Genomic DNA, 16,205 nt, shown 5'->3' on the forward strand with positions numbered 1-16,205 from the left:
TAATCCATGCAGTCTGAGAGGAAGGAGGCATATTTATGATATTTGCTGTGTGCAGAAAGTGAGCAACCCACAGTGGAATGAAAGAGCTGCCAGGAGTGAATCTTTCATCTATTGTTCAATACATCTATGATATCTACTGAGTGAAAGATGGAGCCTATCTCCTAAAGGTTCTAAGAGCTAATTAGACATCTCCTCAAATACATCACGCCTGCTTGTTATCTCTCCTAATAGGTTTCCTGCACACATCAGGGCAGTTTGACGTTCCTCGTTTGTTCTTCTGTGTATATATAGCAACTTGAGACTAGACACCTCATCAGCCTCAGTAACTGAAAGCCCCTATGTGCTGGGCCTTTAAATTAGACTAAAGCCGTCTGCTCCCCAAAACAATCAGCCTGGCTCATATGGAAGGGAAAATAGTCCCAATGCAAGGAGAAATCACTTTAAATCAGTGAAAACACAACTCAACCATTAGACTATTGAGCTTCTCACCTCACCAGAGATTTTGCTTTCCTCCACCGAGTCAGAACGCAGCGGCAGAACGGAGCTGCTGTTGTTTCCGTGACCGTCTGTAATGAAATGAAGCTTGTGCGACATTTTCCAAAGCCTAAGATTTATAGGCAAATCAATTTTCTTTAAATAAAAAAAAAAAGTTACACAGGCGTAACAATTGTGGAAAAGCCAAAATGAAGCAATTACTGGCAAAAAAGAATAATCATCAAATAGTACGGTGAAGTGAAAGAGACGCGGAGCGGATTGTGGCGGATTGTGCAGGTTGTGAGCGGCTGCCTGTGTGTGGAGGCTGCACTCCATTTGGCCTGATTAGTTTCTCCTCTGAGCCCTCCTCTAAGTCCAGAGTGTGTTTGAGAAACTGGTTCAAGGTGATAAGCGGGTCCGATCGCAGACCGTCCGGCCTCAGATCAAGGCGAGGCCTGAGCTCGGCTCACAGGGGAAATAAGAGTCCGTTTGTTCCTGATTCAATCTTTGCAGGGATTGAATGGACTACATAAATTACACCTTGTGGTAATGGAGAAGCTGAGGATCTGATAAATAACCTTTTCTTCACAAACGTGTTCTGTTCAGTTATAATCAACTAGCTCGCCCCCTCCCCTCCCCCGGCCCACCTCAGCCCCGCCGGTTGTCCTCTCTAGTCTAGTTTCATCCTCAATCTTCTGTAGCTGCCTCTTAACCCCAGCCCGATTCCCTCTGATGCTCCTCTGCACACAGGATTAGCGTGTAGCTCTTAACGCTCTCTCCACCCGCGGGGCCTCACCCTGTCACTGCTAACCCTCCGCCCGGCTGTCCACGGCTCTGCTCCAACACTTAGCTGTCGCGAGATCGGGGCCCCCCATCAGGCTGGCGGTGAGATTAGACCCAGCAGCGGGCCGGGCCGGGCCACGCTCAATGGGCAGCCGGCTGGCACCAGCGGGGGTCGGCGCACGGCGGCGACAGGCTGGAAGCTGACATTTCCTGAGAGTTTCTGCCATCGGGCGCATAATGGAGCGAGCAGGTGACTGAGGAGGACAGAAGGAGCGCTGATGTGCCAAGATCACCAATGTGTGTGTTTGTCCAAGCAGAGAGAAGGGACGACTTGGGAGACAACTGATAGCAATGATGTGTATGTGTTCACAGAGAGTGTCCCGGAATCAGACATTGACAGGATCCTTGCCATAGTCGGTGTGTAACGCAGGTGGGGTGAAGTCATGGGATCACATCCTACTCTCCAGATAAAATATACGTAAACGGAGATGAAAAACTTCCTCGACTCAGATGTGGGCTACTTTCACTCTGAAGCTTCTGTGTATCTCAGCCCTTCTGTTGTTGTTGACAATGCAGTATTGTTCGCTTGAGGCAATTATCTTTGGTGCATCATAACTACATCCAAAGTGGCTGAGCTGCTGTGGCATTTGATTGGCTGTCTGAGCGGCTGAATGCGGCTCTGCTTCATAAACAAACGATTTGCATCCATTATTTTGTTTTGTTTGGTTCGGGGAAGTTGAAGTCAGAAGTCATTGAAGTTAAAGTCGAGATGGAAGTCATCCTTTGATTGTGTCGATTCTCAAGTCGGCAAATGAGTGTTTGAGTAGACGGCTCCGGCTTCACTCTGAACCTCTGTGATGAAGCACACAGCTTTGGTGTGTGTGTTCTAAAGACCAGGCACCACAGAACCCCACGTGCAGCCTGATGTGCTTTAAAATGCCTCACAGCTTTAGGAGGCGATGATGGAAATGGAGAAACGATGAAAGCTGCCACACACTGAACTGTGGAGTCTTTGAACTTTTACCTTCCTGCTTTCTGCTGTTGGCGTACGTGACCGCAATGTTTTTGAATCTCATCTGCTTGTGTGTGTGCTTACAATTCCTCCAGCATGTTGACTCCAAGGCTGGACTGACGCCAGCGTAACGTCTCAAACTAAACCCACCCCTACTTGTGAACGTATCAGAAAGTAAACTGCAGCATCCGGGGTGGAGAAGTCAGTTGTAACTTGTTCATTAGTGGAAGTTGGAGATATTTTCCCGTCAGCTGAGGTCATTGAGAGCTATGAGATACATACTTTGCCCTAAAGGAGCACGTTGAACTCCAAACTGCTGCAGGGATGCTGGCAACCCCAGGCTCGCATTTGCATAAAAATATTTTCATGTAGGAAGCAAAATAATGAATTGTATCCAATACTTTGATCAAACGGATGATGGGGATACGTATTCTTGATTTTCTCTTTTTGACTTTTGGCCAATTTCTATACGTCTGAAACAAATGAATGGAGTCGTTGTGGCTCTTCTGTCTTCCTCCCTATTGGCTGCAGACTTCTAAACTGACTGCTCACCTTCTTCTCCTCTGGTGGAGAAATAGAGATTTCTTTGGCCCCTATTTTCCCAAATAAGTATTTAAATAAATCTGCCAACTGTAGCTGTAACCCTTTGGTTCCTCGTGACTACTTTAAGGAAACACAAAACTCTCTCTGTCTTATTTTCTATCAGACGGTTTAAAGCTTGAAACCCTTTCCAGAGGTCCTTCTTCACGCTTGACCACATCTCTGCCGACCTGAGATCCTCTTACCCAATCAGGACTCAACCATTGTATTTATCTGACTTTCTATCTTCTTTGTGTCTCTTTGTAATTTATGTCTTTCCCACCTCAGCTCCTATTGCACACCTGGCCGTCCAAACACACTCAATCTCTCTTTGAATTGCCTCTCCTAAGGTTTCTTCCCTTCTTCTCCTTACCTGAGAAGGTTTATAGGGGGTTTTCCTTTTCTCCTTAGAGAGCTTTTGGTTGGATCAGGCACCGTTTGTCATGTGGGTTTGTAAAGCCCTTTGAGACATCGTATACAAATTAACTTGACTTGACTTATTCCTACAACCTCACGTTCCAACGCTGTAGTGAAGCGATGTGCCTTGACAGCCTATCGCTCGGAGAAGCAGCTCCCACTAGCTGATCCGCTATCAATAGTTAGCAGTAATAACCATAATTAATGACGCAATCAGTGAGCCTTGAATCGGAAATCAAGAGCACTCACTCGTGTCTCGCCTCAGTCCTGAGGGAAATTACAAATATGCCAACTTAACTATTTTTGCTGGGCTGCCAACTGGAGGCATCTCATGGGAGATCTCTCACAAAAGCCCAATGTTTCAGGCAGCTGCAGGTGTTCTTATGGAGCGTCAATAGCTTAGAAAAGAAGTGAAATTTGTTGAAAAGGTGTTGCACAGCTTTCCACATACTGCCGGCAATGTTCCACCTCAGCATTCAGAGCTTCCGTGCAGATCAGGTCTTGTCTGACTCCCTCGTCTCAACCAAGACTTTTGTATGTTTGAGAGAGTAGATAACTTCTTTTCTGCTTGGGCTGCGTGATTCATTAAAAAATATACAATTGCCACATGTACGATTTGAACTGTGATTGTTTTCTCACAGCGTATTGGTGCTTTGCTGGGACAGACCAATTTCTACGGGTAGTCTTTATTTGTATAAAACCTTTCACACAAAGCCAATTGGAGCAAAAACTTCTTGACATTTTCTTGTGTGTATTTGAAATGTTCCTAACTTCTTGGAGTGCAGGTAGTATTGAGCATCGCCATAACCCACAACACTTAAGAGTGTAATGACCATAAAGGGTTCTGTACCATCTGTCCCACTTCATGAAGCTCCACAACACAGCTCGGTCCCTGGCGTGTCACTGGTGGCTCATAACAGCCAGTGGGACAGGTTACTCCCCCCCGAACGACCTCTCGACAAGCAACGCTGCACCAACACATGCTAGAAAAAAGAGAGGGAGAGATAAAGGGAAGACAATAAGAGGATGTTTCTTATTCCCTCTCAGCTTGCTTCCCTGTGAATTCCCCACCATGTGCAGAGGCTCGGAGAGTAAATATGTCGGAGGTTAGACCGGTCTGGCCGCCATGGAGGAAACGTGAGATGGAAATGAATCGAGCACCGCAATGTGAGATACAGAGAACAAATGCTAAACGTTTGTGCCCGGCTTGTATGAGGAATAATGGGATGGACAGGAACAGAAAAGAGAGATAATCAGCCAAATGACAATGGGTGCTACTCTTCCGTCACATGGTATAAGAACGCTAAGAGACGCAGACACAAAGGCATGAATGATTCAGTGGGATTGATTTAAAAAAAGATCCACTGTTTCCAGTTTAGGCAGACATCCTGTTTAAGTGCTGTGGGTCACATCAGTAGCTGTGTCATAATGCATTATTAAAATCAATCTTAAAAGAGATGGGTGTCTTTGTTAGGGAAGATGAGCCAGGGATACTTTCTCCCTCTGTTATTCAGGAACATTTCCTTTGTGGATTGTGTTTCAGCGTAGGTCTGCGACAGCCACAACTCACACAAAGGCTGCTCAGGGATGAGAACGCCCCCAAAACGTGCCACCGGAGGCACGGTAAAAGCTGCATTAATGGTGGTCGGAGTGGTGCTTTTCAGGAAACGTAACATGTACTTGAAACGAATAATTGGAGTTTTTCTTTGTGGTGGTGTTCCATTTCCAGTTTTCTACAATAAAAAGTGAATTAGCTGTTTCCCTATTACCTGACATGCACATTACTGTACAGTAGGTGGCGCCGCTAAATACCAAACGCTTGGGCTACAATGGCCATTCACCGACGGAGACTTCCTACTATTTCACAAATTCAATCTTTATCAACTTGCAGCAAAAACTACCTCCATACTTCCATCTAAAGCGTTTTCGTGATATTGGAGATTTCTATGTCTGAACACTTGTTTCCATTACACGTTTTTTATTATTAGTGACCTCCAAAATGCGCAAAAATAGAAGTCAATCATCAAACAGAACGTGGGAAAATGGTATTCCAGCTCTCTCGTGCACACTGAGGCCCCTCATGTGACCCCGGTCATCGTTGTTGTTGCCGTTTATTTTTTCCCAGACTGCAAGGTGCCGACACGGAATGATGATGATGACGAAGGTAAAGCAATATGTAAAAAGAGCTTGGATCTAGGATTACAAAAAAACAAAGTGTCCCTAAAAAAAAAAACACACAGGGATTTGAGCCACTTAAGCCTGAAATCTGAACACGACAGAAGGAACGGGTGCTGCTTTGTTTCTTCTACAGTCTGAGCTCTGCGGTGAAATACGTTCATTAATGTCATTCAAACAACGGAGTGCAGTGTTAGGAGCAGGGCGGCTGCAGCTCCAGGAGAAATGGACTCAGGAATTTCTCTGCACTTTGCTAGATTGCTTGCTTGTATCTAAACATAATTGTCCCTCAGAATCTGTGTTAAATCACTTACACGTGCTCAGATGGACCGTACTCTCTCTAATGCATCCAGCCTGCTGCACTGCCCCCGTTCCTCCACCTTCTCCTCAGCGGCCTGCCTGCACTTTCCCTCTTCAAACCTGACACCTACTGTATTTTGCAGCCAGCCACCGAGCCAAACAGACGAGCGGAGAACAGAGAGCAAAGTCTAATCCTCTCGAAAGCTGGGAAAGATGAAATTTTCCAGCCGTAATTTCTCCATTTTAATCCATTCTGAAAGGCTGTGACCCAGCGAGGGACCTTGCTCACGGATTTGTTAGCAGCTGCACGCTTACCAGCAATGGCTGCAGTTACACTCGGGTTACTGAGGGATTTGTGGCAGTGACTCATAGGTCACTGTGCTCCTGTTATGTTGAGGTTTTGATGTAGCCAGTTTGATGTTTTGTTTATTTTTAGTATTTAATGGCGCTACAAACAAAATGGTTTTACCTCTTTACTTTGAGCATTTTAAGGACACTCCTTGGTTCATCAAGTGGCCCAAGCGTAAGTGGTGTTCCAGGTCCAAGCTGAGACGGTAACATCACATGGCGAGGTTTGCTCTTGACGTTAACTCTTCTTGCATCAAAAACCATCACTGTTTGTACTTGAAATCGTTTTTGTGTTGTTTCGCTTGAGTCCTGAGATGAAGGACATGTTTGTGTAAGAGATAAACAAAACTGTGCTTATTGCGAGCACAGACCTTGAAACTGCCTCCAAATGGCACTCAGGGTTCGCATGCAGGATGCAGCAGCGGGACTCAAACTGATGGCTGTCATGTTCCCTGATTGGTTCGTGCCGAAGCATTAGAGGAAGCCAGTAATAAATCCCCGTGAGATGGCATTTGAGTCCGTCGCTCTCACAGATTCCCACAGTCAAATATTAATGCTTTTTTTTTTTCTCGGTCAGTGGAATGTAAATAAAAGGCTTAATGGTGTCCTCGCCTGATCCCTGTCCTCATCCCCAGCCTCTCAAACCTGCGTACGGGTGGTTTTGCACGTTGGCTCCCCTGCAGCTTTTGCTCCATGAGGTGGTTTTTCATGTTTCCCTGGCAAAGCCCACCAAGCCATTTCTGAAAGCATCATCATTTATATCACAAGTCATTATTGCTGCGGCGCACGAGTCATTTTGTCACCCGCGTCACTCCAACAACCGCCCTTGGCTCCATTTTTGGAGGAGGTCGGCTTCTTCTTCTCATTGGACTTACTGGCTGACAAATGACTTTGTGGAAAGCGATATGGTCTCCCGCAGAAAGGGAGAAAGGAAAGGGGGGGGAGAAAAAAAGAACAGAAATTGAATCTTGGCCTCTGTCTGCAGTCTCATCTGTCATCTTTTCAATATTGATGTCCATTATGTTTATGGATTATTTGGCGGTCTTCTGTTCCCCGTGCCTCCGCTCGTCCTGTCACATTGGCCACTTGGGGTTGCAGCCCGTTGATAATGTCATTTTTGATTGATGGCTCTGGTGGTCTAATTGTCAGCACTGCCCCCCCCCCCTCCCCTCCCCCTCACAGCCCCGTCCCCCTCCTCCCCAGTTTGGAGTTGAAACAGTGTCAGTGTGATGTTGACGCAACGTGATGGTACAATAGATTTTGTATCTTCATCCCAGGACATTATTAGCTGTTTGGCTCTCGTGCATCGCTTCCTGTATCGCCTTTCATGGATCGCATGTCTATTTACGGTAAGCTTTCAGCCCGGGCCAAGATTTGTCACACCTGCCAATAGGCGTAATTTTGTTTTCCTGGCTTGTACACAACTCTGCTCCAGCACTTGATAGCACGGAATGCTGAATGTTCTGTGTTGGGAGAGGAATATTTAGAGTTCACTGCTCTGTTTGTGCTCTCCTTCACTCTGATTCGAACAAACCAGCCATCCACAAGCAGCCGTGCGTATTGACTCACAGCAAGGACGCCGGCGAGGGTTCAAACGCCTCAACCGTTTAAGATTCCCATCCACTCTATAGACTTTGAAACATTAGAATAAATTAAAAGTGTTTGAAGCGCCATCTGTGCCCAGCAGTCACCTCTGCTTTGTGACATCCATATTAATCACTGACATTGAAATGAAAAGTAATTCTCCTTTTGGAGTACTGTACACACCAACACACAAGAGACAAGAGGAATATTTACTTTACTGTATGAATGTTGACCTCACGTACCGTAAATCAAATAGATGTCAAATGAAAAAGGTGCTTCATGCCTTTGTACCGCCTGAGCTTTTCATGCTAACTCAGTCCAGACTAAGTGACTGCAGCCTTCTACATCATGAAATCTGTTAGTTATCATGTATCACCACCTCTGCTCTTATACTCAGAGAACCTGGTGTTATGTGCTGAGTTTCTGTACTTCAGGTAGTGATTCCTCCCCAAACACACGACACTGCAGTTTGTGTGTACTTCCCCCCTGGAGTTTGGTTTAATGTGGATGTTTGTGTAATCCGTGGAGGCCACTGGGCGGGAGCGGGGGGGGGGGATTGGCCCACCCAGCTTCACCGGAGCCTCTGGTGGCCGGGACGTCTCCAGGTGGTTCCCAAACGGGAAACCGTTGCTGCCCGTGGAAGTGAATGACCATAAATCGCATAAATCGTTTGGCGGTCCCATAGCTTTCACCACCCATAACAGGGATGACAAGGGTGTGGAAGGTGTTTGGAGGTGCAGTTTGTAAGGAAGAGGACAAATCCTGGACAAATGTGTTTGCTCAGGTGATCCTTTGTCATTTCCCACTGTACCATATACCAACAAACACCATGAAGACGATGGGAATTAGACAGAGTCAGTTCTGCACTTTGACACATATTTGGTGGTGATTTCTCATCCTGGGACCACGCTGTTGCCAAGCCCTTTTAGTTTTTTGTTATTGCTCTGTAAAGACAATCATTTAACCACTTAGCCGGCACCTGAACAGTTAGAGATGTTTCAATCTTGTCAGCTCCAAGCAGCAGTTCCTGAGCCATCGGAGCAAAAGCTGAAAGCGGCTGTGGAACCGTAATCGTTCCGTCTCCGTGAAAGGCAGTATTTTACCAAACGTGTCTGGTGCTAACAGGCTCCAAACCTTATGAAGCCATGCACTGTTTGGTGGGAACAACAGAGAGCCTTGTGGGTCTCTCTGTTTTCTGCGACCACACGCAGGCGTCGGGAGGGTGTATCTGCCCGTGTCTTTCTCTCGTTCCGTCTCCTTGCCTGCTGTCCCCAGTGTGTTTGTAACCAAGGTCATAGCTGTCCTGCTCTGTTTTCCAGAGGTGTGTGGGCTTCATTCATCATCGGCATGATGGCCGCACGTGTCCTAAATCTCCTGCTCAAAAGAAATGGTCTCTCTTTCTTTCTCTCAATGTCTCTATGTGCTTGAATTAGCTCCCTCTCTGTCTCTCCCTCTCTCTATCTCTCTCTCTATTCATCTGTAGATGTGTAGATCTGCGTGCACAAAGACAGAAATGTCCTTGCGTAAATGCACATGTAGAAAAAGCAATTAACCCAACCTTGAAACCGTCTTCTATTCTTCTCTGCCAGCAAAAAAAAAAAAGACAGAGAAAGCAAGGCAGTGAATATAAATACTGGGTAACTGGGTAGACATTTGAATACTTCCCTGTATTGTACAAATCAACACAATGCCTCCACGTGTCAAGAGTCCACGGGAAAAAATCACAAAATCACGTGGCGGAGACAAAGGTGAAGGTAGGATAATGAGGCCTGAGCCGGTCTGGACCAGGCGTGGATCGATACTGGGTGATGTAGGAGCTCCAGGGGGGGATGGAGGGGGTGATCGGGGGGGAAGGGGGGCGGTAGAAGGGCTAATCATTTCAGTCATTACCCGGCCATGTCTCCTGATTCCAGGGATTAGCAGACAGAATCAGGGGAGATGTTGTGTTAGTGCTACAGGAGACTCTATCTGGGATTTGAGGAGTGGAAAACACTGCATGTCCCCAGTCGCCTTCGGTAATTGCGCCTGCAATACCATGAATGGGGACCTGGGGAAGTGTGTTCATGTTCGTGTTTGTGTTCCTGTGTATGTGTGTGTGTGTGTGCGTGTAGAGTATGTTATTGCTGCAGTGTAAAGGAGTAAAGGACAGAAGAGAGGGGTGAAAAGCAGGCAGCGTTGGCATTCTTGCTGCTGGTGTCATGTAAGACCGACCAGGATTCGTGTTTGGGTTCTTAATGTGCCTACCCACAATCCTTCACATGTAGCCGGTGATCCAACAGAGACGCTGGGGAATCCTGAGAAACCTGAAACCCTCCAAAACACACATGACAGGTGGAAATAAAGGAGGTTACACTTGTGTCAGTCAGCTAATTTGATCAGCCGCCATCCAACTGTAGACGACGCTCCAGAGTCTGATCCTTGATGAGTAACAAAAAACGTATAATTGAACTGTCATGTGTAGCTGATTGAACCCTCATTTCAACCCTTGAGCACAGCAACAAGGCGTTTGAATAAGGAGCGTTTGACAGATTTGCGAGAGAAAATTACGAAGAACACGAGCCCTAAATTGCCAGAAAAGTCTGGTCCAACAAGTCGTTGGGTCGTAAAGCACCGATGCAAAGCAGCCGCTTCCCAGGGCCGTAATGCGCCGTCGTCATTTGTTTCCCGAATATTTAGGAGGCAAATGAAGCCGCGATCAATCCGACTGTAATAATGTGGGTGCAGAAGCAATTTATGTCAAGAAAGATTAGATTCCAAAGATTAAATATGAGAATTATTTCCTAAGACGGTTATTATTGTGACCTGAAATGATCACAGAGCGGAGCTGTGAATACACAATGTACATCTTGCCAGCTGACAGTCGGGCGCATTCAGGAGACGCGTTCGGGCTCGCTGGCTGCCCTCCAACACCTGCAGCTCCAGTCACAGCTTTAAAACTGGAAAAAGATGAAGGTGTAGGAGGAAAGAAAACCGAAACTGCCAATCGTCACATTCTAGTAGGCTGTGGCGTGTTTTTGGACACGGGTAAAAGAAGAAAAAAGGAATGAACGAGGATGTTGGGATAATCTCAACCGCACAATCCCATAGGCTGGGCGATGAGAGGAGGTCACACACACACTCGCTAACAAGATTGAACACAGTAGGAGAAAACCACAAGAGGTAGAACTTTCGTGGCTGAAGGCATCTTGCAAAACTCCCAATTTCTTTGATTCAGGGTCTTTGGATCTTTCTGCAGGTTCCCCAAGGCGAACTTTTGTATTTGCCATGTCTGATTCCTTCCCCTGGCTGTCAAAGTCAACGTCTGCCTGCTCGCCTTCTGAACCGGCCATGTTGCTGGATCAATCATACCCAGGGAGAGGTGGAGGGGAACGAAAGACAAAAGACACTTCTTAAAGAGACTCTGACCAGTTTGCAAACTTTTCATGACTTTGAGGTCGTTCACCATTAAAATCCTCTTTTTGGGGAAATTTCAGGCATTGACTTCCAATAATTGACAGAATACCTTGAAACACCTCTAATAGCGACTCCAGGTAGAAGTTCAGTTAGAACAAATACATTCACAGCTGCCTCAGAACGCGTTTCCCCAGACAGTTCACACACCGAGATATCTACATTTCCTCTTGTTGTTGTTAGATCCACTTCCTTCTCACATCGTTCACAGCCCTAAGAGGTGAGGAGAATAGGTTGCATGCAGGGCGCCGAAAGGGAAGATGGCACCCCTGTTAATAACTTAGAAGTAGCCGCGTTGATTGTAGCGGTACATTCAGAAGCCTAGGACCTGGCAAGCACACATCACACACCACACACCACACGTCTCCTGTCTGGATGTAAATGAGGACACTGAGGCCTTAAGAGACAAACCCCTAATAAACCGAGTCATACGTCTTTCCGTTTGCAAAGATATTACAGAAAATAAAAGTTTTTGATGGGAAAATGAAGGAGGCCACCCGAGGGAGCGATGCCTGGTGGTGTGCACGTTTGTGTGTGTGTGTATGTGTGTGTGTAGGACGTTAAAAGGTATGACATGGTGAAATAATGACGAGTTCCACCTCTGCATCTACTCTTTCCTAGTTGTCCTCATGGGCCTCAGTCAGTTTAAAAATAGAGCCTGTCTAATGGAGACGAAGGCTGAGGGGGAAAGAGAAGAAGAGCGAGAACGTTGGGAGTCGGGAGGATCCCTCTGTGGAAGGAGAATGCAATTTGAGATCGGCCAGATTGCTTTCTCTCTCTCTCTCTCTCTCTCTCTCTCTCTACCCCGCCCCTCCCCCCCCTGCCTCGGCCGCTGATGAGGCGTGATATGCACCGGCGAGGTCCCTGAGCCTCCATAAGCCTGACGCCAGTCCCCACGCCGCCGACAGGGAGCCGACGCGCTCGCAGCGAGGCTAGAAGCGCGGCTGAAGTGATGAAATAAAAGTAGGGACTCGGAGGAGATCAGCAGGGATTTGAGAGTGACAGCTCGGGGGAGAGAGAGAGAGAGAGAGAGATCGGGGAGGCAGGGGAGAAGGGAATGGCTGAAGGTGTGAATGAATGAATGAGAGCTCAGGTGGGATTATGAGGGGCTCCAGATGTGGGAATGTGAGTTCTCTGGGTCAACGTGGCTTTGAGAAGTCGGGCATTGTGGGGAACCTTTACAGATTCACCTGCTCCTTCTGAACAAAGCATGTGTGCTGTCGAAAAAATACTGGAAAGCATGTGTGTGTGTGTGTGTGTGTGTGTGTGTGTGTGTGTGTGTGCGTTTGAGAGTACTTTCAGATTCAGTTCTCCGACTGTAGCAAGACAGACTGGAATAGCTGTTATTACAAATCTGTCATGGATGAAAAACAGGTGCAGTTGACATAAATGGTTTTCTCTCTCTCTCTCTCTCTCCCTCTCTCTCTCTCTACATCTCTCTCTCTCAGGTGGAGAGGGCTCAGCCGAGGCCGGGCAGAAGGAGACGTCCACCTGCGACATTTGCCAGTTTGGGGCCGAATGTGACGTGGATGCAGAGGACGTTTGGTGAGAGGACACACACACACACACGCACACACACACACACACACACACACGTCATTGGTATGTATCCTGCAGTGAGGTGAGACTGAGGTGAGAGAAGAACATGTAGGTCTAGAAAGTATTTGGAAAGGGTGTTTGGTGGTGTTGCAGCTGGCCAATCAGAGCAGGGCTGGCTTTGGAAGGATGGGGTCTTAAAGAGACAGCGTCTAATAAAACCATGTTTACATTCAGTGGACACAGTGGTGTTTAGGTGGATCAGTGTGTTGTAACATGGAAACACTGCAAAAGTTCCAAATAGACCCGAAACTGAAACAAAAACATGAAAGTCTGTAGGAAATGATTTGGCGTCGCCATGAATGATGAGCATGAACCTAAAGGGTCAATGGCTTTAAAAATATCTGACACTTTCTGACCTTGGCCCATTAATCATCTTTATGTGACACACTAATGTTAAACTCCATTCTTTACGTCCTGACACCAGCCGACCCGCTCACAGCCCTTATCTGGCCGGCTGCTGACATTTTCCAGGAACAAACGCGTCTTTATCTTTCATTTCTAACATTCTAGTCATTTCCGACGCTCAGGATTGAGATGAGACGTCCTGTACGTCCCACACACACGCCCCCGCCGCCGCCACAGCCACCGCCTGCACACACACCTACTGCGGTTCAGAGCTCGGTTGACCATTTTGTTTAACCTCAATTACTGCAGCGGGGCACAGAGAGAAAGGATCTATTCGGCCCTTTGTGGAAATCCAATTACTATCCTTACAGGTCTTACAGGGCAAAAATGACTCACACAAGGAAAACTAGCTCAGTAAAGAAATACTTTGTATTAATTTAACCATTATTGCAGATTAGACAGATATAATTCAGCAGTGTCCCTTCCCTGTGTTTTGCTCGGGACGCGGGACTAAAATAAGGCCGCTAACAAACAGATTGAGGCTTAGTTACTTCAGCTAAACGCCTTTGTGGCAGCAGACAGCAGCAGCAGCAGCGGCGGCGTCATGCAGCACGAATGAAGATTAAACGTAGGATCGTCGCTGTGCTGGGGTTGCGATTCGGCGTGCGTCAAGGATCAGCCGGTATCAGCAGAAGCGGGGCCGGCGCTCGGCGAGAAACTCTGCCATTAAGGCTGGAATGAGAGCTGCTCCCGGAGTATGACTGTATCAAACCGCACGATGTAATGGAGAGATAGTGAACCCCAGTGTGCAATAACTGTAAAGCCCAGGAATCGCTCCGAGCCGCAGCCCGGGCCGCCATCCAAACACCAAACGGCCAAAGTCCACTTCTCCTCTCGCCACCCACATTCATCTTAATATTCCACCGCTGCACTGCAAAAAGGATTTATTGGCTAATCATCAATCCCCTGTGGGAGAATTCATAAGGTCACAGGACGACGGCACAATGAACAGCAGATTATGCGCACAAACAAACCTCAAAAGATAAAAAAAGAAAGAAAATGGAGCCCGGAGCTTCGGCGCCGCTTTCAAAGGCGATTTCACAATACATAAAACGCCAAGATTACCTCGCCGACGGAGACGAGGAGGGGACGCCGCCGCCGCCGCCGCCGAGTTCGCCCCGCGTCGTTAAAATAGCGGCCAACGCAAACAGACTTATGAATATTTTATGGTGGCGTCTTGTAAAAACGGGGAAACTACAAGCCGTCTTTAATCTTTCAGCAGACTCGGGCATTTTGATGAGCCTTTTTACGGATGGCTGTAATCAAACAACAGGTAATTGTACCCACACGGCAGGTGATTTTCATCAAACAGCAGCCGGATTGAATGAAAATGACAGCTTATTGTAATGAGGCCGTCGCTGATTTAATCAGCCAAGTGTCAGTTAATCAAAGAACGAGAGGAAAGAGGTGCGCATAATCAAAGCACAGGTGACTGCAATCAGCGCTGCTTATAAGTGTGCAGCGCCGCTATTGTCACACAATCAAGTCTCTGTGGTGAAGGATGAGCAGGAACGACTGGAGAGAACGGAGGAAAGGCTGGAGACCGCTGTGGAATGTGAAGTGTCACAGGCGGGGGGGGGAGCTGACAGTGATGAGGTCATCGGAGTTGAGTTATTCATTAATTAAACATAAACTAAACGTTCACTGTAATACGGTTTTTCATGTCTTGAGCCGGCCAGCGTTTCAATGTTTGGTCCACTTGCAACACAATCTTGTCTGAGGCTGAAGTTGATCTTCTTCTTCTTCTTCTTTTTCTTACGCAGTTTTTCTGTGCTGTCCTCATTAAACCAGCCGTCTGCGTGGACACAGTTGATTGGTCTTATAGGCTTAGGGACGATACCGTACGTGACTTGTTGTGTAATAGCAGCGTTGGCTCACTCCTGACTGTAACGTTCACACACCTGTAGGGCTGCAGACTGCATCTACATCCTGATAACTGAGGGGCATTGTTTGAGAAATCCGAGAGAAACACCAACATACTCTTTCAGTCCCATTGTGTTGTTTCCACGGCGTTTCAGAGATCAGTGTGTGCAGTAAATGCAGTGTAATCACAGTTGTAGGATGGAATCAGCAGGCAGATCGTCCCCGTCCCTCTGAGGTCGGCGGAGACTCGCAGCTTCGCCTTTGTGTGTCAGTTGTTTGTTATTATTTAAAAAAAAAGTCCCAGAAGAGAAATTAGAGCGTTTGAAAGCATTGAGGCATATTGAGGATGATGAGGGTGTTTGCTCTGTAATGTGCAGGCAGGAGAGGAAGGTAAGAACCCATTCCTGCTGCACAGCTCTATTGATTGTGTTTGTTGTGATTCACGGTTCCCATCTGGTCTGCAACTAAGCAAAGCAAACACACGCCGCCTCCTTGTAAATCGCTCGACCCGACGAAGCCGCGCTTAACCTCGCCGCAGCGCAGCGCCTCGCTGTCCTGACACCGCCCCTGCGAGGGCTCACTTTATGGCAGAGGGGCAGCGGCAGACAAAAAGAGCAATTTACCCCTCAGGGATCAATGCAGAGCCACAGAAAAGCCATTTAGATCCATTTGAAGTGTAAAACTGTAATTACGCACAAAACCGCCCGTGCTTTGAAAGCCATCGATAGCGGCGGTGGCGGCGGTTGATAGCATTAGGTGGAGAGATGTGGGTAGGGAGCTTTGACACGGGGGGTGCCGGACCCTCGCTGGGCCGAACGCCGGGTTCTGACATCCTGAGAAAGGAGGAAGGAGCCACTTGAAAGGCGGCACTTTTGTCCTTATTGAAGCCAATTGTGGCTCCACAGAGAGCAGAGAGGGAACGGCAATGAAAACCAGACAGAGGAGAAGTCACAGGCCAACAGGCAGCAAGAGAGGGAGAGAGAGGGAGCCTTTATGTTTCCCTTTAGTGGGATCCACACACACACACACACACACACACACACACAGAGGGAGGAGGAGGAGGATGAAGAGACATTTACAGAAAACTCTTCACACTTAACCGAACTCACAATCTATAGAGGCACAAAGCATAACTATATTCTTAGCTCTCCTGTGTGTGTGTGTTATTGTGTGTGTGTGTGTGTGTGTGTGTGTGTGTGTTTCCAGCATGAAAGTC

General features: G+C 47.3%; 1 protein-coding gene across 1 annotated transcript in view; it reads left to right on the forward strand.

Moving 5' to 3' along the window:
- LOC143008677 (tomoregulin-2-like) overlaps nucleotides 1-16,205 on the forward strand; it is an 81,856-nt gene that overhangs the window by 54,026 nt on the left and 11,625 nt on the right. Inside the window, exon 5 of the mRNA XM_076160536.1 lies at nucleotides 12,571-12,667. Coding sequence (XP_076016651.1) covers nucleotides 12,571-12,667 — 97 coding nt within the window. The remainder of the gene's footprint in view (nucleotides 1-12,570; nucleotides 12,668-16,205) is intronic.

This window comes from Genypterus blacodes, unplaced genomic scaffold, assembly GCF_046128005.1.
Source record: "Genypterus blacodes isolate CSIRO-AG114 ecotype Tasmania unplaced genomic scaffold, CSIRO-AGI_Gbla_v1 ptg000106l_1, whole genome shotgun sequence".
Classification (NCBI taxonomy): domain Eukaryota; kingdom Metazoa; phylum Chordata; class Actinopteri; order Ophidiiformes; family Ophidiidae; genus Genypterus; species Genypterus blacodes.